The 26,778-nt window shown below is 43.7% G+C and overlaps 1 protein-coding gene across 5 annotated transcripts in view; it reads left to right on the forward strand.

Annotated features, from left to right (window-relative positions):
* The window catches only part of samd12 (sterile alpha motif domain containing 12), a 146,291-nt gene that overhangs the window by 35,643 nt on the left and 83,870 nt on the right, over nt 1-26,778 (forward strand). For all 5 annotated transcript variants that reach the window (XM_034210424.1, XM_034210425.1, XM_034210426.1 and 2 more), the window contains 2 exons: nt 2,930-3,059; nt 23,982-24,122. In XM_034210424.1, the coding sequence (XP_034066315.1) occupies nt 2,930-3,059; nt 23,982-24,122 (271 nt within the window). The remainder of the gene's footprint in view (nt 1-2,929; nt 3,060-23,981; nt 24,123-26,778) is intronic.

A 26,778-nucleotide genomic window follows, 5' to 3' on the forward strand; every position in this document is an offset into this window, starting at 1 on the left:
ATACTTGAATTAGCTTGGATGGTTTGGATTTTGATCTCTACCAAAGCACTTATCAAGCCTGGATTGACAGCTCCAATGTTGATTTAAAACCCTTATGTCAACTTAAAATGGTAGTGATTCATAATGGCAGAAAGTTGGTGGTGTTTTATTCCCGCTCTACATTCTAGCTACTTGAATTTGAGCACTTGGTGCCTTTCTCTGATTTGTTCAACTTTAACCTGACCTTTTATTTATTTTTGGACTGCTGTTCAAAACTATTTAAAGAGTCACCTCAGTTTCTAGGAAATCGTGTTGGATATATCAAGAAAACAAATCACACATTATTTGTTAAGCTAGCAGTCTACTGGATGTGGCCTCCTCTGTTTTAGGCAAAGCTATTGTATTGTCTTATTTGTATGGTGTTTTTGCTTAGTTAATTTCCACAATTTTAACGAAAAAATGAATATGTGTGGTGGCTATGTGCTGTTAAAGGTAGCACTATATCATTAAAAGCCGCTATACATAATGCATCTTTCAAAATATTCATACTGTTTCAGAGAAGGAAACATTATTCAACATGCTTGACAGGCCGGGTACAATGCAAAGCTCCCCAGTCTCTGTGGCAGACACTGTAAAGCAGAATCTAGCAGAATAGACATACAAATAAAACGGATCTTATTTAAATTTGGATGACTGCTTAAAGGTGGGGTAGGTCATTCACTTCAGATACACTTTTTGTTATATTCCATGGAATGCTCTTAACATCCCGATAGCAATGAATACATGAGATGCTTTGACAATAAATACATACAAAAATTCATCACTGGAAGCCGTAGTGCTGTAAAAAGCACGACCAATGATTTTAGCCGGCCCGGCTAAAATAACTGGATGGCCTACCTGCCTCTCAGCCTTCCATCTCGTGCACAAACGTATCTCGTGCCCTCATTGGTCATGTGCGCGTTTGTGTGTTGGAGGAGGGGCTCTGTAAGGAAGTCTGAAGGAAGGGGCAGATTTTTTCCGGCTGCGTAGTTTCAAATTCTAGCGCACTCGAGCTGGTTTCTCCATTCTTACCTACCCTACCTTTAAGAGAATTAAATAAATAAATACAAAATCTTCCCAGACATCAAAAGTTCCTTTTTTCTCGTTATGTGAAGTAACACTTTTGAAGCAAAGGCTGGTCAGTATAGGCATGTCCAGCCATGCAGTGAGGTGGTTTGTAAACTACCTCTCTGAAAGGTCCCAATGTGTTCAGTTTGATGGGCTGTCTTCTGAGTGGCTAAACATCACTAATGGTGTACCACAAGGTTCAGTTTTAGGTCCGCTATTATTCTCTATCTATATTAATAGTTTAGGTGAACATGTCGAAGGAGCAACCTTACATTTTTATGCGGACGATACCGTTATGTACTGTGCAGGTCCCTCGATTAACGAGGCTGTTATTAAATTACAGGCTGTTTTTAACATTATTCAGGCTCAGCTCTCTGAGCTTAAGCTTCTTTTAAATGTGGATAAAACCAAGGTAATGCACTTTTCGAAAGCTAAAGCTAAAAATACACCAGAGACTACTTTGGATATTGTAACTACGTAAGGAATACAACTTGAAGTGGTTACCTGTTACAAATGCTTGGGTATCTGGCTTGATGACTGTCTCACTTTTAAACTTCATGTCAATAACCTGCTTAAAAAGCTGAGGGTTAGGCTAGGTTTCTTTTACAGAAATAAGTCCTGTTTCTCGCTTGAAGCCAGGAAAAGGCTAGTCACTGTGACCTTTTTACCTGTGCTGGACTATGGTGATTTGTTATATATGAATGCACCTGCCAATTACCTGAGAAAGTTAGATGCTGCGTATCACAGTGCACTGAGATTTTTGACAAATTGTAAAGCACTTACGCATCACTGTATCCTGTATACCAAAGCAGTTATGCCATCACTTACTGTACGGAGGCTCAGTCACTGGTACTTTTTCATTTACAAAGCCATGTTGGATAAACTACCATCTTATATGCTCCCTGATCTCTCTGCGAATTGAAAGTACTTATTGCCTGAGATCGCATGCTGTGGTTTTATTAAATGTGCCAAGTGCTAGGACTGTCTTAGGGAAGAAAGCTTTTAGATGTGCAGCTCCACTAACATGGAACAGTCTGCAAAAAGAATGGAAAGTTACCAATCTAGTACCACTACATGTTTTTAAAGCTCGGTTGGATGCTACAAAATCAGATGCTGTTGGTACCTGTACATGTGGTTAAATGTGTAAATTGTAATCCCTGTACATTTTGCTGTATGATGTCCTTTTGTTGTTCTGTTGTTGATGTTTTTATGTCTTCTTGTGGAACCTACTGCTGCAGGTCTCCCTTGAAAAAGAGATCATTGATCTCAATGGGATTTTACCTGGATAAATAAAGGTTTTGAATTGAATTGAACACTGCCTTACTCTTGTTGTCAACATTTTTAAAGGACAAGGTGAATACATGGTGTGGTGTGGCTTAACACAACATACCAGATTAATAACAGAGTTTCTGCTCAGCTTGAGATTGACATATGCGTCTTCTTTTTATTTTAAAAGATGAATACTTTATTGATCCTTTCTGGAAAATGTCACACAGCAGCCGACGAAATCAGTCAGGTGGAAGGTGTCACATGACTGCACTACGACCCATGAGTGAAACAACGAGGGTGAGCAGTATTTCATTAGACAATGCATTGCACTGCAGTCCTGACATCTCATCGTCTGACCAATATGTGGAAGTGGTATTCCACCAACAATAACCCCCAGGCTTTAATAATACATGTTCATACATAAGGATATCTAAAATATAACAACGGAGAGACAGCTAGCTAAAAAATAAAGGGCACTCATACGACTGCTGCACAAAGCTGATTCAAAACCAAAATATAAGCAGTATAACAGATGATGGAAGGTTTTTAAATGTTATTTTTGTGTGTTTCTCAGCCAGGATATGTGAAGCTCTCTAAGCCGGTGGCCCTGTGGACCCAGCAGGACGTGTGCAAATGGCTGAAGAAACACTGTCCCAATCAGCACCAGATCTACAGCGACTCCTTCAAACAGCACGATATCACAGGTACTGTTTCACACTTTCACTGACCTGTATGGCGTCTCTTATGGAGGTCGTCCAAAAATAATTTATTCTGCAGTTTAACTGTAGACAACAACGCAAGGTTTGTTCTAGCTGTTGCTAGGTGATTAGTGTTTAATGATTATACTTATATTGTTGGAAAATATATGACAAACAAATCAACAACCATTTATGATGAGGGTTGAACCTCTATTTTTATCATATGCAGTTATTAGCTCCTTTTAGTGCACAACTGAAGCATTTAAAGGTTTTCTATTATGCTATTTTTAGGCATATATTACTATATAAAAAAACATGTTTATTATGTGCCAGATCTCATCCATAACATCCAGGTGCGCTCAGCTCCCACTGTCTGCTCCTGCAACTTGCTCCTGTGGGTATTGTCCACAGTATCTGACCATTGCATGTATCATATATGTGTAATGTGTGTATATGTAAAGCGCTTTGAGTCATTGATAAAGCGCTATAATAAATGTAAGGAATTATTATTAAATTATTATTGTCTGCCGCCTGCAGCCGTGCCACCCGGCCTCCAGTCTGTCCGTCCCCACCCGCTCACTGTCGGCGTCACCCCCGACAACCGTTTGCCACTTCAATCATTTCCCTAACGAGGCTCCTCAAGGTCACCCCGGCGCTAACGACACTCCGGTCCGCATGGTAACAGACGAACGTTAATTGCCTCGCACTCGGAGCAAGACCGATCACATTAATATGTTTATTTGTCGGTTTGGAGGACCTCCTCGACTCGCTGGCTGGCTGGCAGGATGAATTGCTCGGCGGTCACGATGAGCAGCGTAATGACTTCTGCTATCATTTTCCTTGGTGATGCATTTTGACTTGTATACGGTTGCATGGAGGGTTTTGAGATTTAGCGTCCCCTGTTAAATGGTCTGAAAATATGGATCTTACTGCTTTTCAGTTCAACTTGCAGATATATCTCATCAGGTCCAGGAGATAACCCACAGTTCATTGCACACTTAGTGAACCGCTGTTACATTTTCAATCTATCTTCAAGTGGGATCCTTTTGGAAAACTTTTCTCTCTTATTCATGGTACAGTAGAACAATTGCTGTCATGACTTAGTACTTTAAGTTTTTTATTTAATAATTTGGGTCTTATGCAATACTAATTATTCACAGTAATAATTCAGAATAGATACATGCACATACTATACTGTACATCAGGGGTGCCCAACCTTTTTTGAACCGAGAGCTACTTTTAAAGTTGCCAGTCTGCCGAGATCTACCAGTCCAAATAGAGAGGCGTAGCCATTACAGACAGCCTACTACCAGGTAAATACACACTTCTACTTGTTTAAAACTGACCTTTGTACGATGAATACTTCATAAAATACTGCAGATCCTTTATCTTACCTCTTTCTAATCTACACACATACAAGTATTTAACTGAAGCTACACAACAGTTTTGTTGATACAGAGTTGGAGTTTATTCACACGTCACATATTACAGTGGGTAATGTTTTCAAGAAACATTGAACAGTGCTGCCACATATGACACAGGGAAAAAAGAAAAGACTCTGAACCCTTTCTTTGCCATTATATAAAAATAGTGTTGCTACAAAAGTATAAATTAGGCTTACTAATAAGACAACTCAGATCTGAAGCTACACAGGAATCTGCTGCCAAAGTGCAATAAAAAAAGACAAAATTAATAGAATCAAACCCTTTTTTTGTTGCATTTTAGTAGATTATAAAAATAAATGCCTTTTTTTAAAATAGGATGCAAGCAACACTAGTTTCTTAACCTGAATTGATAGACTATAATCAATTTAAGTTTGCATTCTTATACCATTTTGTACAATAATTATAATGAATAAGTTCAAAAAACTAAAGCTTACAAATGATTAATAATGGTATCTAACTTGAGTTCTCATTCATAACACGCCGTTCGATGTCTCACTATGGGATGCGCCTCATCGCGGAGCAAACAGAAGCATCAATCTCATTACGCCAATCCTGATTGGCTGGTGATCTTGACGTCAGCGTCAGGGAATTCACCCCCTATAAGTAGCTTGCGCCACGACGCATGCGTCATTCAAACACCTCTTCTCGCTTCAGAGCACATCTCTATAGTAGCCGGACAAGCTTAACGGTCCACAGACTGAACCCAAATAACCATTTCGGTCGACGGGCGCTCGCCGGCTACTCCTTCTGCTTCGCAGGAAGACGGTAATACTAACGCCAGTTAGTATTGAAATCGACCTCGCCGTTCTCTTTCCCCGGAAAGTAAGGTAGGTCTGATTTTTTTCAAGCTAGCGTTAGCTCGCTCCCTCACTATCGACACCACGGTAGCGAGGAAGCTCTTTATTTTCTCTTCCCCACGGAGGAGGAAAGGATTAAAGGAGCATACTGTCACACCAGTCAGTATTCTCCGGGAATAAAAGACCCACACCGTCCTTTTCTCCGGATTAAGGACAGGGTGGTAACACCTTTTTTTCTCCCAACCTATCTGTTGAGAGCGGGTCCTCTCCACGCCACGAGGCGAACAAGATGGACGCCTCTCTCCCTCACACCAGAGGAGTCAGGGACTCAGTGGCTCGACTCTGTGGCTGCGGGTTGAAGATCTCGGGCACAGACACACACCAGGTCTGCTCGGGCTGGAACACGCCCGAGGCACTATCGACAACCCCGGCTCGTGCGGACATTGTGTCCGCTTCACCGTGAAGAGACTCCGCCGACGGCTAGCACGCCAAGCTAGCCTGTCGGAGCAGGACCCTCCCATGTCCACTGTACCTGCCTGCCGGCCGGCAGTCAAGACACGGAGGCGTCCGCCGCAGAGAGTGAACCCCTCTCCGTGTCGGTCTGGGGCTCATTATCTGCGATGGCTGCAGAACCGGAATCCCGCGCCCTGGCAGGCCGGGACCCGGTGACGGCAAGACACGCGGGAACGGGACCCCACGCTTTACCGAGCTGGGGCTCCCGGTTAGACCTCACCATGGGTCTCACCCGCGGAGGATGTCCTCGAGCTGGACTACGATGAGGACGAAGAGGACGCCTCGGTGTTCCTCCTGTCCGAGTCGGATGAACATGAAGAGGACATCTTCATGTCATCGGCTCAGGCTGCAAAGCCTGGAGCGAGGGCTGCTCTCCCGGGCGATAGCACACCAGCTTCGCCCTGTCTGAGCATGGACCTGCAGGCCGTGTGTAAACGCGCCGCGGCCAGACTCGACATCCCGTGGCCTGAAATGGCCAAGGAGACCTCCGAGTCCCGCTACGAAGGGAAACATTTTCCCCAAGCAGCGCAGACAAAGTGGCAACTCCTTCCGGTCTTCCCGGAGATGTTGGATGAGGTGTCGGTCTTGTGGAGAGACCGGCCCTTCAGCAACAAGGTCCCAATCCAGGGTGCCTCCTCCCTAGACTGTGACGGAATGGAGAAGCTCGGCCTGCTCCACATTCCACCCATGGAACCGCTGGTAGCGGCCCACCTCCTACCGAGGATGGGCCCGTCACCAAGCAGGAACCCTACGCTGCCGGCAAAGTCGGACCGATTTCAGTCGACAATGACTGAACGGTCCTACAAAGCCGCAGCGTTGTCCGCCAGGGCCCTGAATGTGTCCTCGCTGCTAACCGCTTACCAAGCGGAGCTCTGCGAGGACCTGTCGGGTAACCCGGGGGCAGCCACTCTGGACGAGATGGCAGCGGTCACGGACATTTGTCTTCGTGTCCAACGCTGCGCCGTCCAGGCCACGGGCAAGGCAATGGGGATCATGGTGGTGCAGGAAAGAGCGAGATGGCTCAACCTCACCAACCTCCCAGACCAGGAAAAGGAGGATGTGCTGGATATGCCCATCGTTCCCGAGGGAATATTCGGCTCCGCTCTTGCTTCCATGCAAAGGAGGTGTGAGTCGAAAAAGAAGGAGGACGAGGCACTCCACCTCTGCCTCCCTCGAAGGGTCCAGCCGCTGCCTTCGCAGCAGCAGTCCTTCGCAGCAGCAGTCCTTCGCCCAAGCTGCCTCGAACCCTGCTCGGTTTAAAACACCGAAAACGCAGAGGTCGCAGCCCGCCCCGAGTCCCCAGCCCAGGCTGGAGACGAGGGCGAGCTGGCCTAGAAAATCTCCGGTTCCGGCTGCAGCTCAGGCGCAGCCAACCCAGAATTTCGGCCAGCAGTCGAGGAAGAAGAAGCGAGCGGCGTGACAGCCCCTCCTTCTCCCCTCTGTGACAGAGCTGGAAGTCCACGGTTCCCCAGCTCTAAATGTGTTCCCGCCGACTCGAGAGATGCCTCAACACCTGTTCAACTGTTCCCCTTCTGAGAGCAGCTACGACATCTCTCAAAAGGCGGATTACAGGCGGGTCTGTGAAGGCACCACCGTCACGCGCATGCGCAGTGCCGGCTGGGGCTTTAACGGCACCACCGCCACGCGCATGTGCAGTGCCGGCTGGGGTTGTGAAGGCACCACCGTCATGCGCATGCGCAGTGTCGGTGGGGATTGTCGAAAAGGGGCACCACTGTGTTCAGACACTAGAGGGCCCCATAACACAACAAATAGAGACTCAGAGGGGAAGAGACGTGACATCTCCACTGGCTCTAAGGAGCATGCAGTGGAAGATGCTCACATCATCTGCTTGGGTTTTCAAGACGGTAACACAGGGCTACAGACTCCAATTCGCTGTCACCCCCCCTCGCTTCTCGGGCATTCTGCATTCGCAGGCCCGAGGAGAGTCAGCCCATATTCTGGAGAGAGAGATTCTCTCTCTCCTAGAAAAGAGGGCTATATCTATTGTACCCGCCGAGCAGAGTCAGGGCGGCTTCTATTCCAAGTACTTCCTCGTTCCCAAACGGGGAGGGAACGGAATTCGGCCAATACTTGATTTGAGGGCTCTGAACAAATATCTAAAAATATATAAGTTCAGAATGCTCACTCACACATCTCTGCTGCGGCTCGTGCGACAAGACGACTGGTTTACATCAGTCGACCTGAAAGATACGTACATCCCAGTATATTACCCACACAGGAAATATCTGAGATTCGCATTTCAGGGGATCTGTTATGAATACAGAGTACTCCCCTTCGGTCTGTCTCTCAGTCCAAGGGTGTTTGTACGATGTACGGAAGCCGCGATAGCCCCGTTAAGACAACAGGGTATTCGCCTGGCGACCTACCTGGACGACTGGCTGCTTCTCGCACAGTCGGAGCAGGAGGCTGTTACGCAGACAAATGTCCTCGTAAAGCACCTGCTCAACCTGGGTTTCATAATAAACACAGAGAAGAGCATGTTGTGCCCCGCGCAGACTATACTCTTCCTGGGTTTACACCTGAACTCGGTGCCCTTTTCAGCTCGCTTGTCAGCGGATAGAGTGAAAGCTTTCAGAGCTTGTCTCGCTCTTTTCCAGCTGCGCAAACATGTTCTCTTCAGATCATGCCTGCGATTGCTGGGGCTCATGGCGTCAGCCATCCTGGTCGTACGACTGGGACGCTTACACATGAGGGAGTTTCAGCGCTGGGTGGCCGCCCTAAAACTAAACCAGTGATGGTTACTGTGAAATGCGTAATGGCACTGCGCCACTGGCTGCACCCGACTTTTCTAGTACAAGGTGTGCCTATGGGTGCTGTCCTTTCACGGAAAGTGGTCACCACGGACGCATGTCTGACAGGTTGGGGAGGTATTTATGAAGGTCGCCCGGTGAGGGGTCTCTGGAGCAGAGACCTCCAGCGGGCGCACATAAATTACCTGGAGCTTTTAGCGGTGTTTCTCACCCTAAAACGCTTTCTGCCTTTCCTCAGGGGACATCACGTCCTTGTGAGGACAGACAATACGACCACAATATCGTATATTAACCGCCAAGGGGGTTTGCGTTCTCTCCAGTGACACACACTGGCGCGCAAACTGATCCTATGGAGCGGTAGACGTCTCCTCTCTCTGAGAGCGACGCACGTACCGGGAGTGATGAACCTCGGGGCAGATCTACTGTCCAGAGGTATACCACTTTATGCAGACTGGACTCTACATCCAAGGATTGTGAGCCAGCTGTGGGTGCGTTACGGCAGAGCCGCGGTGGATCTGTTCGCATCGAAAGACAACGCTCAGTGTCAGCTGTTCTTTTCGATGCGCAATCTAAATGCACCGTTAGGCGTGGATGCACTCGCGCACAATTGGCCCCCGGGCCTTCTGTACGCGTTCCCACCCCTGGCTCTGATACCCCCAACTCTGGCCAGAGTGAGAGAGCAACGCCACACACTTATCCTGATAGCTCCGCACTGGCCAGCTATGTACTGGCCAGCGGAGATATATCAGCTGTTGTGCGGGCAGCCATGGCAGCTCCCACTACGCAGGGACATACTGTCCCAAGCGGGGGGGGGGCGATCTTTCACCCACACCCAGAGCGCTTGGCTCTATGGGCCTGGCCCGTGAGTGGTACTATCTGAATACAGTGTGACATGAAGCTGACCCTGGCAGCTGCCAAGCGAGCCAGTGGCACTTATGCACTATCTGTACAGTCTTCATGCACTCAGTTCGCCCCAGGGCAAACAGAGTGTGGTTAAAGCCCAACCCTGCCTTTATCTTAAGGCGGTTGGTTCAGGTACCACATTTGACATTGAGGCATCCTCCCCGCCACTGTATTCCTCCGGGGAACAGCGGCCGGATTTGCAGTGTCCAGCCCGTGCTTTACGCACGTACAGGGACAGATCAAGGGTGCTTTGTCATAATGACCAACCCCTTGTGTCCTGGGCTAACCCTTATAAGGGCAAGCCTGTTACTAAGCAACGGCTCTCCCACTGGTTTGTGGAAGCAATTGCTTTGGGGCTCATACGAGTCAGAGTTTGCAGGCACCCTCGGGTCCGCGAGCTCTTTCGACTCAGGGTCTGGCTGCATCCTGGACTCTGTCCAGGATGTCTCCCATCCAAGACATTGGTGCAGCGGCGAGCTGGTCCTCGCCGCTCACTTTTGTCCGCCTCTTAACAGGCTGGACGTTCTGCTCCCAGTGTGACTCAAGCAGTGCTGGGCACCTGGTTGAGTCAGAGCTCTACCTGTTAAGTTCTGGTTGGTTTGGTGATTTTCGAGATAAGCTCGTCTGACAATACGGGAGCTACAATTTCCCATAGTGAGACATCGAACGGAGTGTTATGAATGAGAACTATAGGTTACTTACGTAACCCCAGTTCTCAGAGTAACATGAAGTGAGATGTCTCACCAGACGGCCCTCCTTGCTATGGTGAAGCGAGAAGAGGTGCTTATTTTGAATGACGCATGCGTCGTGGCGCAAGCTACTTATAGGGGGTGAATTCCCTGACGCTGACGTCAAGATCACCAGCCAATCAGGATTGGCGTAATGAGATTGATGCTTCTGTTTGCTCCGCGATGAGGCGCATCCCATAGTGAGACATCTCACTTCATGTTACTCTGAGAACTGGGGTTACGTAAGTAACCTATAGTTTTTATTATATCAAAAACCTGTTGAAATGCTACTGTTATTTTTACTGTCCCCAAAAAGCGTGTCGGCAGCCTCCAGGAATGCTTTTTTCACAACTTCGCCATCTTTGAAAGACTTCATGTGTTTCGCAAGAACGTGACTGACACGATAAGATGCTCTGGTAGCATCCTTGCTCTTGTTGTTGGGCCTGGTGAAAATGGACTGCTGTGCATTTAGCTGTCCTTTCAGGCCCCTCCCCTTTTGGGAGCGTAGGGCAGAATTAGGAGGGAATTTCGTCTCGTAGCGTTTGTGCACTGTTTTGAAATGCCGCTCCTAAATGACCCTTCTTCGATAAAGCCACACTCGCATTGCAGATGAGACAGATGGACTTTCAATTGGAATAGATACAAAAATAATCATCCTCCCACTCGGAGTGAAAATTATATATTTTGGGCATTTTTGCTTCTGCCATAATTGCGGTCTTGTGTGTGTGCGGACTGTCACTCCTGTTGACACGGACAACATTAGCGAAATAGTGCCCACTGCCCACCAGCCACGCCCGACACATGGGGTCACGCCGGCCAATCACAAAGCTTTGATGCGTTCGAATGCATTATTCTGGCACAGGAAGATTATGTTATAGGACGTTAACGATAGAACAGAATATTGTTGTTCTATTTTTAGACACATCTCGCGATCGACTGGGAATCTCCCCGCGATCGACCGGTCGATCACGATCGACCGGTCGATCACGATCGACCGGTCGATCACGATCGACTGGTTGGGCACCCCTGCTGTACATGAAAAGGACTGTAAAGAGTCTGCCACTGAAAAGACTACTCTCATCACACCCTTGCAGTGTTTGTTGCATAAAAGAGAAATCGTGTCAAGTGCAGTCATCCAGTTCTTCAGTTAGTAGAACATTTCTCAAGGGGTCTATATCTAATTATGGCATATTAATCTAACTTTAAGATTAAATGCCTCAGTGTTCCTGACAAGCCCAATGCTTTCAGTTATAATCTGTAAATACATTATATTTTCTCATATTACTCTTTCAGTGATTAAAACATTAGAATGGTGTATTAACGTAATGATCTGTGTTTGTAATGATTTTGACAAGATAATATAAGAGGAGAGTTAACAACATATTCATGCAGATACAGTGCTCACACACACATGCTTTCCTACTGGCACAATTAAGAGATAATGACATGCGCAAAACCTGCAAGTAATTCAGTTTGTCTTCACGTCGAGCATTAATTAACGGAACCCAATTAAAACAGGCCAAGCCACACCAATTGGGCTCACAAGGCAATTTGCATCCCAATCAATCTTTTCAATATTATGCAGATATTTTTTTTCCTGCTCCTACACTCTATTAGAATAAACAAGGGGGGAAACAAATGACGAGTGGAATACTGTTGTGGAAAACAATCATGCGTAGACAAACAAACAGTGAGTATGAATACATTTATAAGGGCATGCAGTCGTGTATCTGTGGATATCTATTGCTTCAGTGGGCTTCTTGTGCAATAGCTGTAACCCTTGAAAACTGAAAATGTATGTATCTACAGAACATGCATACTGTAGGCCGGATGTATTATTTGCCGACCCAGATAGTAGATTTTGACTGTATTTTATGTCCAATCCATCCAACAGAATACTCAATGCGCTTTACAGCTGCCAGCGGTACTCAAATCTCACTTGTCTTGGCAACATAGTCATCCCCTTCATAAACTGCAAAATCAATATACAGTCTCAATTCCAGATCATAATTCAAACAGACATTTGTGTCCACCCCTCCTTTGACATAAAACAGCGGTGAGGAAATGCATTTTACTGCGTATCAGTGCCGGTGCACCATTTGTAACGCAGAATGCCTTCAGTATGCAGCAGCTGCCTCCCTGCTAGGCTCCTGTAACCTCAGCCAAAGAAATCAATGTTTCCCATCCTCCCTGCAGCCTATAGCTGCCAAGAAACCCTTTCCCTCCCTCATTCTTCACCTCCCGCCCCCATCGGAGACGGCGGCGAATTTGACTTTAACACCCAGCTGTCATTAAAAATGCATTAAAGCATATTAAGGCATAATTAGATATTAGTCCCTAATCCCTTGTAATTAGAAGGACAAAGCTCTTTTGCTGGGAGAGTTGCCTGGCATGAAACATTTGTTAAACACACAATTTCTGATACCTTAGATGTAATCAGTGCAAAAGGTGTGATGACATAGGTAATGAAAGTAAGGGGATGGCAGAGGGGGAAAAAGGGTGAGTCACTGTTAAGTTATATGTTCTGTCCAAGGAGTCCATTGCATCACATTGGGGAAAGTCAGAGTGCCTCTAAAGGCATACTAAGAATGATATGCAGCTGTAAAGGCTGGCTGGGGTTACATTTGTAAATGAGTAAAAGTTTGTTGGGGCTTACATTAAGAAACTGTACATTTATAATAAGTGCATTGTTGATCCATTAGCCAGTGTCAAAAAGGATTGCCCAATTACAAACTTCAAGTACTCTAATGTGAAATTGTAAGAATGAATTGCTGCTAAAGGCAACTTGAAATGGCTCTGGATTGATTATGGTTCTTGGACAAAGACATATGAAAGGCTCCCACCCCTTCCAACATAGGAGCTAAACACCCAGGCCAAAGGAGAAACAAAACAACATTTAGGAAAATTCTTTAGCCTTGATACAAATTGAGAATTGAGTGCAGTGTGAATTGGGAATACTTCTCCGACCATGCATCTGTTCGACTGTTTTTCCTCACACGGGAACACCCAGGTCAGTTAATAACCAGCCTCCTGATAGCCCTTGATGTATGGTGTCATAAGACCTTACTCTGAATAATTAATAGCCTGTAATATTAGTGGTTTAATGAAGGGCGGCCTGTGTTCAGCAGCTCACACTATACCACTTCAGTTCTTCTGAAGGTCTGTGTTCGACCCCCTTCTGGTTTATCCATCATCCCTCCACTTTGAAAAAAAACCCAGTCGCCTGCCTTACTCTGGCCGTGATCTCCCGTCCAGTAATAGGTCTCACGCTGGGTACAAAATGTATATTTGATGAGCTGAAGAAAAGCATGAAAAGTGATAAACACTGTTTTTAAAGAAGGACAAAGACGCACTGAAACAGGCCTTAACAGCACTTGAGGGATGAGACAATGGATCCTGAAGGCGCCACAGACTGCTGTAATAAAAATGCTGCTGTAATAAAAATGCTGCTGTCTAATAGAGAAAACTGGCATAAACGAGTGAAAGGGACTTAACATGGCTGCGGCATAATAATAACGAAATCAACTCAAGAGCCACAAAACGACTCCTCTGGTGCCCATTGTTTTGTGTAATTTCCAAAAGGGAAATTTGAACAGCTCGCGGCTGATGAGCTGTTTGGGGGACAATTTGATCCGCAGACAGAAGGAATCGCGGTTAATGATGCCATTGGCAAGGTGATTATATGTAATGTGTAATATAAAATTAATTACTGCTCTGCCAAATTGCATGTTTTGTAAATGTCGTCCTTGCTTTTCCATATGGAGGCTTTGGAAATGAATCTTCCGAGACTGAATGACGTGCAGTGGAGCAGTTACATAAATAGTGTGGTTTGGCTCATTATACACACACTCTTAGTTTCACTACTGATGCTGTTGATGATGAACAAACACAGACCATAACACTGTATTCCTCTATTATGCATTATTCAATGTTTTCCAACTTCAGTCCATATTTGCAATAGCATACAGAAAGGAGAAAAGCCTTGACCTGGCACAAAGGGGGGAAAAAAGACTCATGACATTCAATTCATTTCAGCTCACGCCCCTAGTGAGCCTTTAGTAATGATCATAGCAAGAAAATTAGAGATTTGGAGAAAGACACAAGGACTCTGAGGCCATGTGATTACAGTCCCAATCAGAGTAATCTTCTCACGGAGTACCGCTCTCAGTTTGCTCTCCAGCTTACAGTACAAAAGCTAATACCAGGCAGTGCCACATGAAGCCTGAATGTGTGTGTGGTGTTCATTTTGTGTTTTAGACTGTAAATGAGGCTGCTTTTTGCTCCACAGGAAGCTTTAGAACATTGAGTATTGCTATCTTCAAGACCAGGGGCCTCATTTATAAACGGTGCGTACGCTCAAAAGATGTCGTACGCCAGTTTCTAAGCAATGTTTGCGATTTATAACAAACAAACTTGACGGGAAAATGTGCGGTCCTCCACGTAAACTCTGACCCATCCGTACGCGGTACGCACAAAAACGGAGAGACGAGAAACTGCGACACCGTTGGCAGAAGGAAGAATGGAGAGACATATGTGGAAATAATACCAAAAATAAATGTTAAAGAATTAATTTGCAAAAATTGATTAAAGCTAATCTTAAAATTATTAAACAAACGCCTGTTTGAGACTCCTCAGTGCACACAAAAACCTAACTTGGAGAAATAAATAAATACAGATATGTTATTTAAAACCACCTCGAATACTGTATGTTGTCTTAATGTTATAGTATGACATGTATTCTCATAAATGATGCGGTAAGCAGGACGGAATTACGTCTAAACTGACGCCGTTTTGCTTTTCTATAGGTTGTATAGATACGAGCATGGTTTATACTATCATGTTTAATTATGCCATTTGCTAAGACTTGATAAGTCGCTCATAAAACACAGGAGGTATGGAAGCTAAGAACACCATATATTTGGCAGCTGATATAACACAACACATTTGTTTTATTTCATTTAACTGGTGGATATAGAGTTGCTGCTGGGGGGTTAAGACGCACAGGCTGCAGTGGAGACGCTGCGCACAGCTGATCGACAGCTGGAACACAAACCACCAAATAAAAAAATAAAAATGAATTGACTCCATTCCGCAGGGATCCCCCGACTTTCTTACAGTTTCTCATCATGGGGGGGGGTATCCTGTCCCCTGCACAAACACACTGACACTGACACACTGCCTGAGGAAGGTTATGTGTATTTTGTCATTAACTTTTTTCGGACCACTTATTTATTTATTTTGGTGATGATCCGACCTCCATGCTGCTACTCCGGTTCAAACTGCATCCACCAAACAAATTGTGATTTGTCTCCACCTCCACCAAAAGAACCAAAATCTGACACGGGCCGTTTCTCAATCTCGAGGATGCTGGCTTGGTAGTCGCGTACTTCCAAGTCACTTCCTTCAGAAACGAAGCAAGTACTGTATGCTTCCAAGCCACGGCTTCGGAAAACGAAGAAGAATGGAACAGGCTAACAAGTGTGCCATTCTCTCTAACGCTTTCAACATAAACTGTACCGAAAATAAATACCTCACGATGTCTATCTAATTATGAACTTGCTTTACTTTCACGGAACACATTTTTGATAACAAACAAATGTAACAAAGTAACATATTTACCAACACATGTTCTACGCCACTACATACTTACATTTAAATGTGTGCTGCATCGGTTAAGCCATTCTCCGAAAGGGTTTTTGAAATTGGTCTGTGCGCAAAGCATTGTGGGGATTTTAAGGACGCGAAGTCAACCCATGTGCAGCCTCGAAATTTCCCCCAAACCAAGGACGCGGCCTCTGTGGAATTCCAAGTATGCTGGAGATTAGAACAGTACTTCGGCGGCACTCGATGACGTAGCATCCTTGAAATATTGGCTTGGAAGCCAGTATCCTCGAGATTGAGAAACGGCCACGGTGTGAAATGTCTTTTTTAGCTGTTCAGTCGTCACTTCCTGCGATCTTCTTCATGCAGTCAGTCAAAAATGAATATTAATACAGGGGTTTCTTTGACTATTTATAGGCAAATATGGTGTTACGTGAAGCCCGCAAAAGCTGCGGCGCATTTCGAGTTGATTGTGATTTATAAAGGGAAACCGGCGTAGGACGTGTGTGCGCAGTGTTTTATAAATCGGAAAATGTCTGTGCGTATTTATTTGCTTTGTCCTACGTAAGCAACATTCCTACGTGAATCCTACGCAAGGCTTTATAAATGAGTTCCCAGGGCTGCATGATTTGGAAAAAACTACTAATTGTGATTACTTTAACCAATGTTGCAATTGCGATATGATATGAGATATTAGAGAGTATTACCATCTTTTAAACATTATTCACATTACCTTTGTAAAATGAATTAAATTGATCGTGGTGAGATTTTATTTGAGGCATTACCTTGATTGAGTCTTTAGAGAACCGTAAGTCCGGGACTACTTGCAGCAACACAGAACTTCCTTTAGAGTGACATTTTCACAAATGTTGCATTTATCAAATATTACGATCATTGAGATTAGGATATTGCATCAGTCAATATTGACAACATTTCAAATCATTGTGCAAAATAAATACACATAGCCTTCCTCAGGCAGTGTGTTTGTACCGGGGACAGGAGATATCCCCTTGATGAGAAACTGTAAGAAATGATCGGGGAATCACTCCGGAGTGGAGTCATGACGACTGGATCTGAATTATTTGTTTGTATTTGGTGGTTTGTGTTCCAGCTTTCGATCAGCAACTATTATCCATAATCCACCAGTTAAAGGAAATACAACTAATGTATTATATTAGCTGTACAATTTACCACATGGTGTTCTTAGCTTCCATACCTCCTGTGTTTTACAAGCGACTTATCAAGTCTTGGCAAACGGCATAAAACACGATTAAACATGATAGTATATAAAACCATGCTCGTATCTACAACCTATAGAAATGCAAAACGGCGTCAGTTTAGACGTAATTCTGTCCTCCTGCTTACCGCATCATTTATGAGAAAACATTTCATAACATTAACACAACAGGAGTCGCATACAGGCGTTTTAATCATTTTAAGATTGGCTTTAATCAATGTTTGAAAACGAATTCTTCATATGATAAATGAGAGGTAACATTTTGTTTATGGTATTATTTCCACATATTTCTCTCCATTCTTCCTTCTGCCAACGGTGTCGCAGTTTCTCGTCTCTCCCGTTTTTGTGCTTAGTGCGTACGCATGGGTTAGAGTTTGCGTGGAGGACCGCACATTTTCACGTCAAGTTAGTATTTTATAAATTGCAAACATTGCTTAGAAACTGGCGTATGCCATTTTGTGAGCGTATATCCCTTTATAAATGAGGCCCCTGAAATGTTTTTACAGTGCAGTCACTAAAGCTCACATGGACTCAAGGATGAAATCATTTCTACGTTACGGTCGTAAAGTCACTCAAGAAAAATCACTATTACACACACATTTCTAATAACATAAAATAATGAAGTGATGGCATTTTGAACAGCAAGTTGACTGGTTGGCGGAGGAATACAACGCCATGTGGTAATGAATGACTATATGATCATCGCTCTCCTAATAATACTGCTGAAAGCTGACAAAGATGATATTGAATCTTTCCCAGCCACACTTATTTTCAGTAGTGGGGTCCAGGCCTTCTGTGTGATGTGTCGGCTGTCAGTGAACACAATTTAAGTCTCACATGCATGGCAGGATTATCCTTTCACAACCCAGATCGTTAGAAAGTCTAAAAAGGTTCACATTAAGTCTTTGTAATTCCCTTCACCTATGACAGGATGTTATGTCTCTGAAATCACAGCCAGCAGTCCTTCCATAATGACCACGGAAACTCACACCAGCTAGTTAGCTCCACAGTAAACCTAACAGTGATTTCAGTAATCCATACCGACTCCACAGCGCTGAAATTCCAGAGAGCTGTCTATAGGTTGTTAGCTGTGGCTAACCAACAGAGGTGCAGCATAATGATCGGCACACTGAAATAGACCAGTACTGGGGAAACCAGCATGAGGGTACTGCTGCTGTGACAAGTGCAGGACTGAGGCTCCTTATTATCGGTGCGTGGGTGTGCGTTTGTGTGTCTCTCTCTCTGGCTGGACTTGTTTCATTACTTCTACTGAACCCTGCTCTCTCTAGGATCATCCTCTGCTACAGTCAGAAATAGCATTAGCATCGGATCACAGGTGCTCAGCGGCAGCAACCTTTTAGCTGCAGGGCTACAATTAACTATGTCACTGAGACAATCAGTCACCATTTACTTTTTGGACTGCAAGCCGCTCCATATCACAGTGAAAACCAAGTGAAGTGTGTGCCCGGTGCTGCCTCAGTCTATGTTTTGTCATCGACGGCTTGTTGAATCTAAATCTGTGTTATCCTACTTTTATTCACGAGGGAGATCCGATCACATATGGCAGCAAGGGGTAAACGTACTAGCAGGCAATCACATGGTGTTCTGTGCTTGACAAAAGCCCAGTGCATGTTCAGAGTTTGCAGGTTTGCCAGATGCAGCTCGTGACATTTGTCCCTAGAGGACACGCATATGGGAACGCATCTGCAGGCAAGATTTGAGAATTGTGACCAATGTGGAAGATTTGCCTTAGGAGAAGTAGTCCTAGAATACATTCGCTAACCATATAACCGGCTTCAAGCACAGCTGCCAAAACTTGTCAGGGCTGAAGGGTGTGATTTTTGTAATTAGAGGGAGAAGAGGGTACATTTGCTGCCTTTGTGCTCCTGTCTTTACCTGTGGCCGCCCTACACACAGCCATAATTAGTGTGCCATTTTAGCTTCTTGTGCAAAAAAGAACTGTTTTTGTATATGTGACTATAGTGGGCACATTTTTACCTCTTGGCACATATCTGATGATTGGTGTGTACTGTGTACACAGATGCACTTTAAGCTCCCATTCATCACAGCCGTGGTGCCAGGCTATAGCTGTAGATTAATCTGCTTCAGCCCAACACTGCTGCTCACCCACCACTCATTAATCTAAATCCCCGGGACAATGTGTTTGTGTGTGATTCTGTAAAGTATGTGTGTATACATGTGTGACTCATATTTGACTTGGGTATGAAAATCCATTCAGAACAATGTATAAAATGCATGTTTTTTTAAGTATAGCACTCAAAAATTATTAGATGTGAATCAATGAATTTGGTGGAGGAGAGACCGTTTTTAGAATTCAGGGAAGCAGCTCTTCTTCTTTGATCTACTAACCATCTTATAGAAAGAGCGGAAGACATTATTCACCTCATTCCAGGGTGAGCAGAAAAGCATGGTAGTCAAGGTGCTACCTGAATAGGAAAGTGACAGTCAGGAAGGGGGTAGCTTGGGAGGCATGACAAAAAGGATGAAGGGTGGCGAGGTATTTTATTGCTGTATTTTCATAACATAGCTAGACTGGAATGTGGGTTAGTTTGTAGGACAGTATTTTCCCAACCCACCTATTTATATCCACATTTTCAATTCAGGAGAAGATTGAAACCCGTTTTTTTTAACACACTGCGGTACAGGCTTCTTCTATTGTAGAAACAAATTACTCATTCTGCCACTCAAGAATTCCTCCAGCCAACCAGAAAGCCACCAAAATACAGAATCATAAGGGCAGAGTTTTCCCTCTATGACACTCCATTACCTGATTAAAAGCACTTCAGAGTATACTTTGATCAAAAGCTCCACCTGATGGCAGCAATGAAATACCAAAAAGTAAATCAGGATCATAGCAAATGATTGAGCTGACCCAGTAAACATGGTGGAAACACTTTCAACTCAGTCTTGTCAAACAGAATCATTTTGTTTTTGTTTTTTATGAATAATACCATTCTGGTCCAATGTTGCAACTCATTTGAACGGCACATTCATGACTAGAAGTAAAGAGAACTCGAAAATGTATTTTGTGCAGTTGAACTTCTTTGATGATTTATTTAGCTAAAATTGGAAAATGCCCAAAAGTATTGCCAATATTGGGGGGGAAAAGGAGGGCTTCACATGCTTGGCTTGTCCTCTCTGCTGTCTCTGACTAAACAGCCTGCAGTTCAGCTGAAGTTTCACTACGTTAATTGTACTAGACTGTGGGTCTCAGCAGAGTTATTCATGGCTTCCCCCTTGCTCTGAGGAGCACACAATGAAATATTTGGAATACAACTATTTTGAAGAAATATCAAAATGTTTAGCCTAGATTTGGTAATAATTCTTGAAAAAAGAGTGTCAAGTGCCATTTGAAAGAAAAAAATCCTGGCCATAAATTCTGTTTTTAGAATGTCTGGTTTTAATTAAATGGTGTGGTTCTGTACTACTTGTAATGTGGTCTTTCTACTGGTAAAATATCCAACGTGTGCCGTAATTCAATAAGCCTAGCATTTCAAAGGACATTTTGTGAAAGTGGAGCTTTGCCGAGAAGACAAGTGAAGAGATTCTGTCAGCTGTCATAGTGATGAGAGAAATCTGAATCCAATCAATACTCTGACATACAAGGAGTTGTAGTGACAGGACCACAGAGTAAGTGGATGGAATACAAAACAAAAAGTCAAATGCACAGTGCAGTGATTTAACAGATCAAGAGAGCTACTTTAACTTCTCCGCTGTAAAAGGAGGGGTGGACAGAGTGAGTGTGTAAAATACTGGCTTACTAGTGTGGTTTCCGGGTCGGCGATACAGCGATGAGCGCGAAACTCATCCTGAGCACACACAAACACTCACAGCCGAAGTAAAAACAATAAGTGTGGCTTGATATTGAGTAAGAAAAAGGTTTATAAACGCTGTGAGAATGGGTCTGCGGAGAGCATTTCTCCGCGATCCCTACTCGTCTATTACCAACCAGGGAGCTCTATGCAAGTCAATGGGACTCCCTATTAGTTGAACATTTACGCTAAAGGTCCCCCCACTGCATTTGATAGTGACGCCAAGGGATCCTGGTGTGTGAGGAGCTCCGCAGATTGGTCCATTTTGGTTCCGGGAACCGCATGACGTCATGCGGTTCCCGGAAGAAACAAATAGAAAAAGAGAAATCTCCAACGAGGCGTTCTGGGGCAGCATAGACAGGTCTTTTCTGTGTTAGTTTGACTCGCTACAGGGTGTACTTTGAGGGTTTTTGACTCTGCAGACCGTTTACATGCATACAAACCTACATAACACACAAGGGGACGGGTAATAACCAGAAAAGCATGACATGGGACCTTTTAAGGATTTTCTCACATGTCGTCTTTTGCCATTGTCTTTTTTGTGTTGACCTGCCACATGAAATGAGGCCACCATGCTGTCATAGTGCTGTAAACTCGTAGAATTACCCATGCAGTAAGCTGACATAATATTGTTGTACGACCACACGGCCTTGTCATGGTCTTTTTGTCATTCAAGATGCCTTTTACAGCTGATTCAATATTTTTCTATAATTTCGTTCAACTTTTCTTCGAGTTTCTCTCCCTCTCTTTCCTCATTTATTTCCTCTTGACCAATTTCCTCCTCCGTCCTCTCCTCATGGCCATGCTACACTGCTCAGTGTATTAATTGTGGTTTGAAGGATCCCCGGCTGAGGCTTGGTGGGATTGTCCAAGCCAATGGCTCAGAACTGCAGGGCGAGGCAGTGAAAGCTTGGACTCCTTACAGAAGCTGTTCCACACCGCTGATACGGCGCCTTGGCATCCACCGCCCAGAACTGGCAGTTTGTTCGCTGTCACCGACCAGCTCCTTTTATTAGTCATCCACCTGCCCACATTAATACACTTCTTGTTAAAAGCTGTTAGGGGATAAGGTCTAAGGTAATCTACAGGAAAAGCTTTTTTATTGAATACAACATGAATGTCCAATTCTAACTGACAGGTTTCATTCATTCTGATTTTCTGTTTTGGTGTCCTGGAAGCCCTTTTTAAAAAATGAATTAATACAAAAAAAAAGTAGATTTCTAAACTGGTGACACGTTTCAAAAGTCCACAGCTGCAAATTATACATATTCCAGCTAAAAGTTGATAAACGAAAAGTTCAAAATGTTGGTGTACACCCTTAGTTGCCTTCTTGCCAAATATAAGATGAAGAAGATTGATTCTGCTCAAACGTCTCTACAGAAAGTATGCCATGATACATTGCTAAGAAAATATGCTGTTTGAACCCTTTGAGAGCTGTGTTGTATCTCCTATACTCCCGTTATTTAAGATAGACATTACTGAAGCAGAGCAAAAGTGAACCTCTGTTGCCATGCCGATCTATCTTCGGTTACAGAATGAGGTGCCAAGTGATGGTTGGTCAATATTTATAGACTCATAACAGCATTTATACCACGGTATTCTTCAGTCAATTTGTACGTCTTCCTTTTTCCCCAACTTTTCCGCCCTCCGCCTCACATTCGATTCATCAATCCTCTATTTCTTTCCAATTTACTAATCTCATTCTTTCTATCTTGCCATTTAAATATGGTCTTTTCTCTACTAAGCTTGTATGACTCTACTTTGCTCCCCAGTTTGAATGTAATGGGTACATCGAACGGCATTTTGCGTTGAAGCATCTCAACTGTACTTCACATGTTAGCACCCATTACACCGTACAGCTAGCAAGGAGTTGCTTTTGTTAAGTCGGGAAAATTCGCCCAACACAGTCAAGATTATACCACCAACACTCACAGGGTACTTAGCTTTCCAAACTGCTCCCTTTTGTGCTATGATAGCAACATGGTAGTGTGTGGCTCTGCGTGACCAAACGATAGACAATAGATTGTCCAATCAAATCAAGAGTTGTACATTTATTAAGTTTGCCTTTTCTCTGAGTTGTTGTTTTTAGAAAGGAACACAAACAAAAGTTTACCAATTTAAAAACTGTATATATTTTGTTATGTTTAATTCTGTGGCCATGGAAGAGAGAAAACAAAAAAACAAGAGAGAAAATGTTAAAGAACACTGATAGAATAGAATATATCTTTATTGTCATCATACAAAGTACAACAACATTTCTTTGGCAACTCTCACTGCAGTAAAAAATAGACACAATAAATAAGTGGTAAAAGCAGAGGTAGTAGCGATGATAGTGCAACGAGATAAAATTCAATATCAATGTGCATGTTTACACTTACAGTCTAAATACATATTAGTAAAATAGCCATAAGTATGTCTAAATAGTAGTGCTTGCTGACTCAACGAGCCAATCAGGACGGATCTTTCCCCTTGGCTTGAAACCAATCAGAGCCAGTTTCTTGCCAAGGGTGTCATCAGGACAAAAGAGTAAAGGGAGCTCTCGGAGTCCAACCTAACGCCTAGTAATTAGCCTGAATATCTTCCTATCTGCTTACCATCCCACATGCTACAAAGCCACTCGTAACAAGCGTTAATAATTACGCCATACTTGACCAAAATCCCCCTCATCAACACTGATTGGATGATTAAATGATGGATTTTATACAAGGCTTTGCAATTAAGGAAGGAGCTGTAAGGGATTATTGCTCAAGGGACATACATTACAGATATTTATGGAAAACCCGTGTTGCGGTTTGGGAGACTGTCCTTCACATTGAGTTATGCTGTGTGTAACACTAATTGACATACACATAATGGGCAAAGGTTTTTTATAAACACTTAGCTTTTATGTCAAAAACATGTTGCAGCCTTGAAAAGCTAAGCTATCAACGTACACTGCATAGTTAGAGCTGCTGTAATTTCTCGAGTTTGTTTGTGTGCTCTCTGTTCCTACTCTGCTATAAATGCTTTATCCTTACCCTTTTAGAGTGTCTCTAGCTGTGCATATTTAATCCCACTCCTTCTGTCTCTTAACCTTCAGACTTTTTTTCTTCCTGTTCAGGGCGAGCTCTGATGAGATTGACAGACAGAAAGCTGGAAAGAATGGGCATCATGCAGGAAGCCCAGAGGCAGCACATCCTGCAGCAGGTCCTGCAGCTCCGCGTCCGCGAGGAAGTCCGGACCCTTCAACTCCTCACACAAGGTACAGCACCCGTTCTCCCCCTGTGAATCTCAGTCCATCATTAAATACATAAAAAACTATGTATACATTTCTCCATCATAATATTTGTCTAATTTTGCATAATAATTTGATTGCACCAGCTTCAAAACAACACAGGGTTTTAAGATCACTTACTGTATCTGGTTCTCTCGCGGGTAAATATTATTCACAAGGACACAGACATCTCACATTCTGATACATATTCAAACCATTTACTGTGAAGCATTTATGTGCATGCCATCTGTAGTCATGGCAATCACTGCATGTTTTAAAGCTCACAGGAAGTGGTGAATCAGAAATGATTATGCAACTCCAAGAGTCATGGACAGATTTGTCTTCTTTGGGTATCTTTTGATGTAAAGTGATCACAGAACGGTCATTATATATGCAAACGTCTCAATGGTATCCGCAGCTATCCTGCTAATTTGCTGTGATTTAAAACGCTGAAATCTTGCAGTGAAATCAATTCATTTCAATGGAATCTCAAAACATTTGTACGAATGGTTTCTGTAGAGTTCAACTTTGATGAACACTTACATGTTGGTCTCTGATTGCCAAAGGGGAACAAACAAAAAGCTATTTTGGCATATTATTTAATTCTGGATAAAAAACGTCTCCACAAAAGAACAGTGGTTTACAGATGGCTATGAGAGAGGAGTCCCGTTAGCAAAGGAGCTGATCTTACTGTTGGCAAGCTTGTTAGCTCAGAGGGCTTTATTTTCTGGCTGTTTTATTCAATTAAATGTTTTACAATTGTAAACATTACCAGGGGAAATTAAACAGAACAGTTCAAATAAGCTACAGGAGCTTTTGGGCTGCGAGGCAAGTCAACCCACTTAGCTTGCCGGCTACAGGAGTTCATCAACTATCCTTTTGTGTAGTCAAATGTGACTGCTGCTTTAAAAGTAGACTGTGGAGGGTTTTTTAATTAGTTTAAACCCAACAAAGTTGTGATTACATTTTGCATCATATGTTCCTATATATGGCACATCTGCGGTTTCTCCCTTTGGCCTTATATCTTTACTGTCAACACTTCTCACTTTGCTCAATGCATCCTCTGTAGCTTGTTTCCTAACAACAGCGCCCGCATCCTCTCCTCGCTCTCTCCGTCTCACCCCGTGATTCTCAGCTCGCGTATTCTCCTCCATCACCTCTTCCAGCAGCAGCCCGTCTGCCCACAGACTCTCAAGCAGGGCTCTGCCGCAGGGGCTGAGAAACAAATTGTAGGGAACTTTGTCACTGCGAAATTCTTGGAAAACATTTGGAGTGTAATAAAGCAGCTCCTATCCCGCGCTGCTGTTTTGGTCCCCTATAGCGAGTGGAAAATAGAAAGAGAGTGCAATTGAGAGTTTAGCTGAGTGATGACACTTTGCTGAGGGCTACTCTCAGCCTTCTCGTGGTTTCTTTGCCGCTCTTTTTATCCTCTCCTCACCTCTGTATTGATGATATGGGAAGCGACGGCTCACCTTGCCTCAGCAGCTTTAGGCGGCTGGCCTCAGAAGGAAGCAGCCTGTTAGTGGAGGCTATACTTGTGCCTCGGGGAAAGAAAAGTGGTTGATGAAGGGAATATGGAAATGTAAACAAAATGATGTGGATGAAGAGGTATATGTTTTGAGTTCAGGTAATTGGATTATGTATATAAATTATGTATAAACGCCCAAGAATCCTCACAGGGAGTAATAATTCATTATAAGGGAGGAAATGGTCTTGGAATTGAACACATTCACTCAGATATAAACAACTTTTATTTGATATTGGGTTGTTTTTTTAGTTGTTTTTTTATCATCACCATTGTGTAACTGAACGTAACACATGTGGAGCAGTGAGAAAAGGAAGAGCAATTAAACCAGAGGTATTTAAAGTATCCTGAGCTGTTGCTTCCAGAGTTGCTTTTGGCAGGTAGCGAGAAATTGGAAGGAGAAGAAATGGTGGAGTATTTCCAGGCCCAAGGCGCACTTTCTCAACTCGTCCTAGAGGGAAATACAGCTATAACCAGCAGGAAGCCGAGCCAGAAAGAAGTGAAGTGGAAGGTAGGAGGAGCGACGATGGTATGATGAAGAAGAGGAGGTAAAGTGAGAAGAGTTGGGGAAGAGAGACAGTAAGTGACAAAAAGGTATGATGAGGAGATAGAGGCGGTGAGAAGATGGAGAGAATGGAAAGTGAGAAAGAGACGAGGTGAGAAAAGGAAACCCTTATATTACTCTACCCTCCTTCTGAGGCCTGATGCAACACAAATGCATTTCTGTATTTACGAAATATTTCTGTATTAAATAGTCTATAAATATACTGCAAGCACTCATATAAAAGCCAGAATTCAATAACAGTTTTCATTGATTATTCCACCTTGAGTTACCTTTGTTCACTTGCCACAGTCTAACCCTTCCTGTAGATGTTTCACATTAAAATATGAGCCCCCCCATGTCGTTAGGAAATCTTTTTTTCTTGGCAGGAAGTGTTCCGTTAAGTATCTAAATAAGGACAAAAAAATGGCTTAAGTTTAACCGACGAGAATGAAAGAAGCAGTGGTGATGGTATAGGGGGTGTTGATGGAAGTAGTGGAATTATACTAAGTTTATCAAGAGAGCAGCTACACATTATCTGGCAAAGTAAAGTCCCCAGGCATTGACACGAAATGTGT

The sequence above is a fragment of the Gymnodraco acuticeps genome, unplaced genomic scaffold (genome assembly GCF_902827175.1).
Source record: "Gymnodraco acuticeps unplaced genomic scaffold, fGymAcu1.1, whole genome shotgun sequence".
Lineage (NCBI taxonomy): Eukaryota > Metazoa > Chordata > Actinopteri > Perciformes > Bathydraconidae > Gymnodraco > Gymnodraco acuticeps.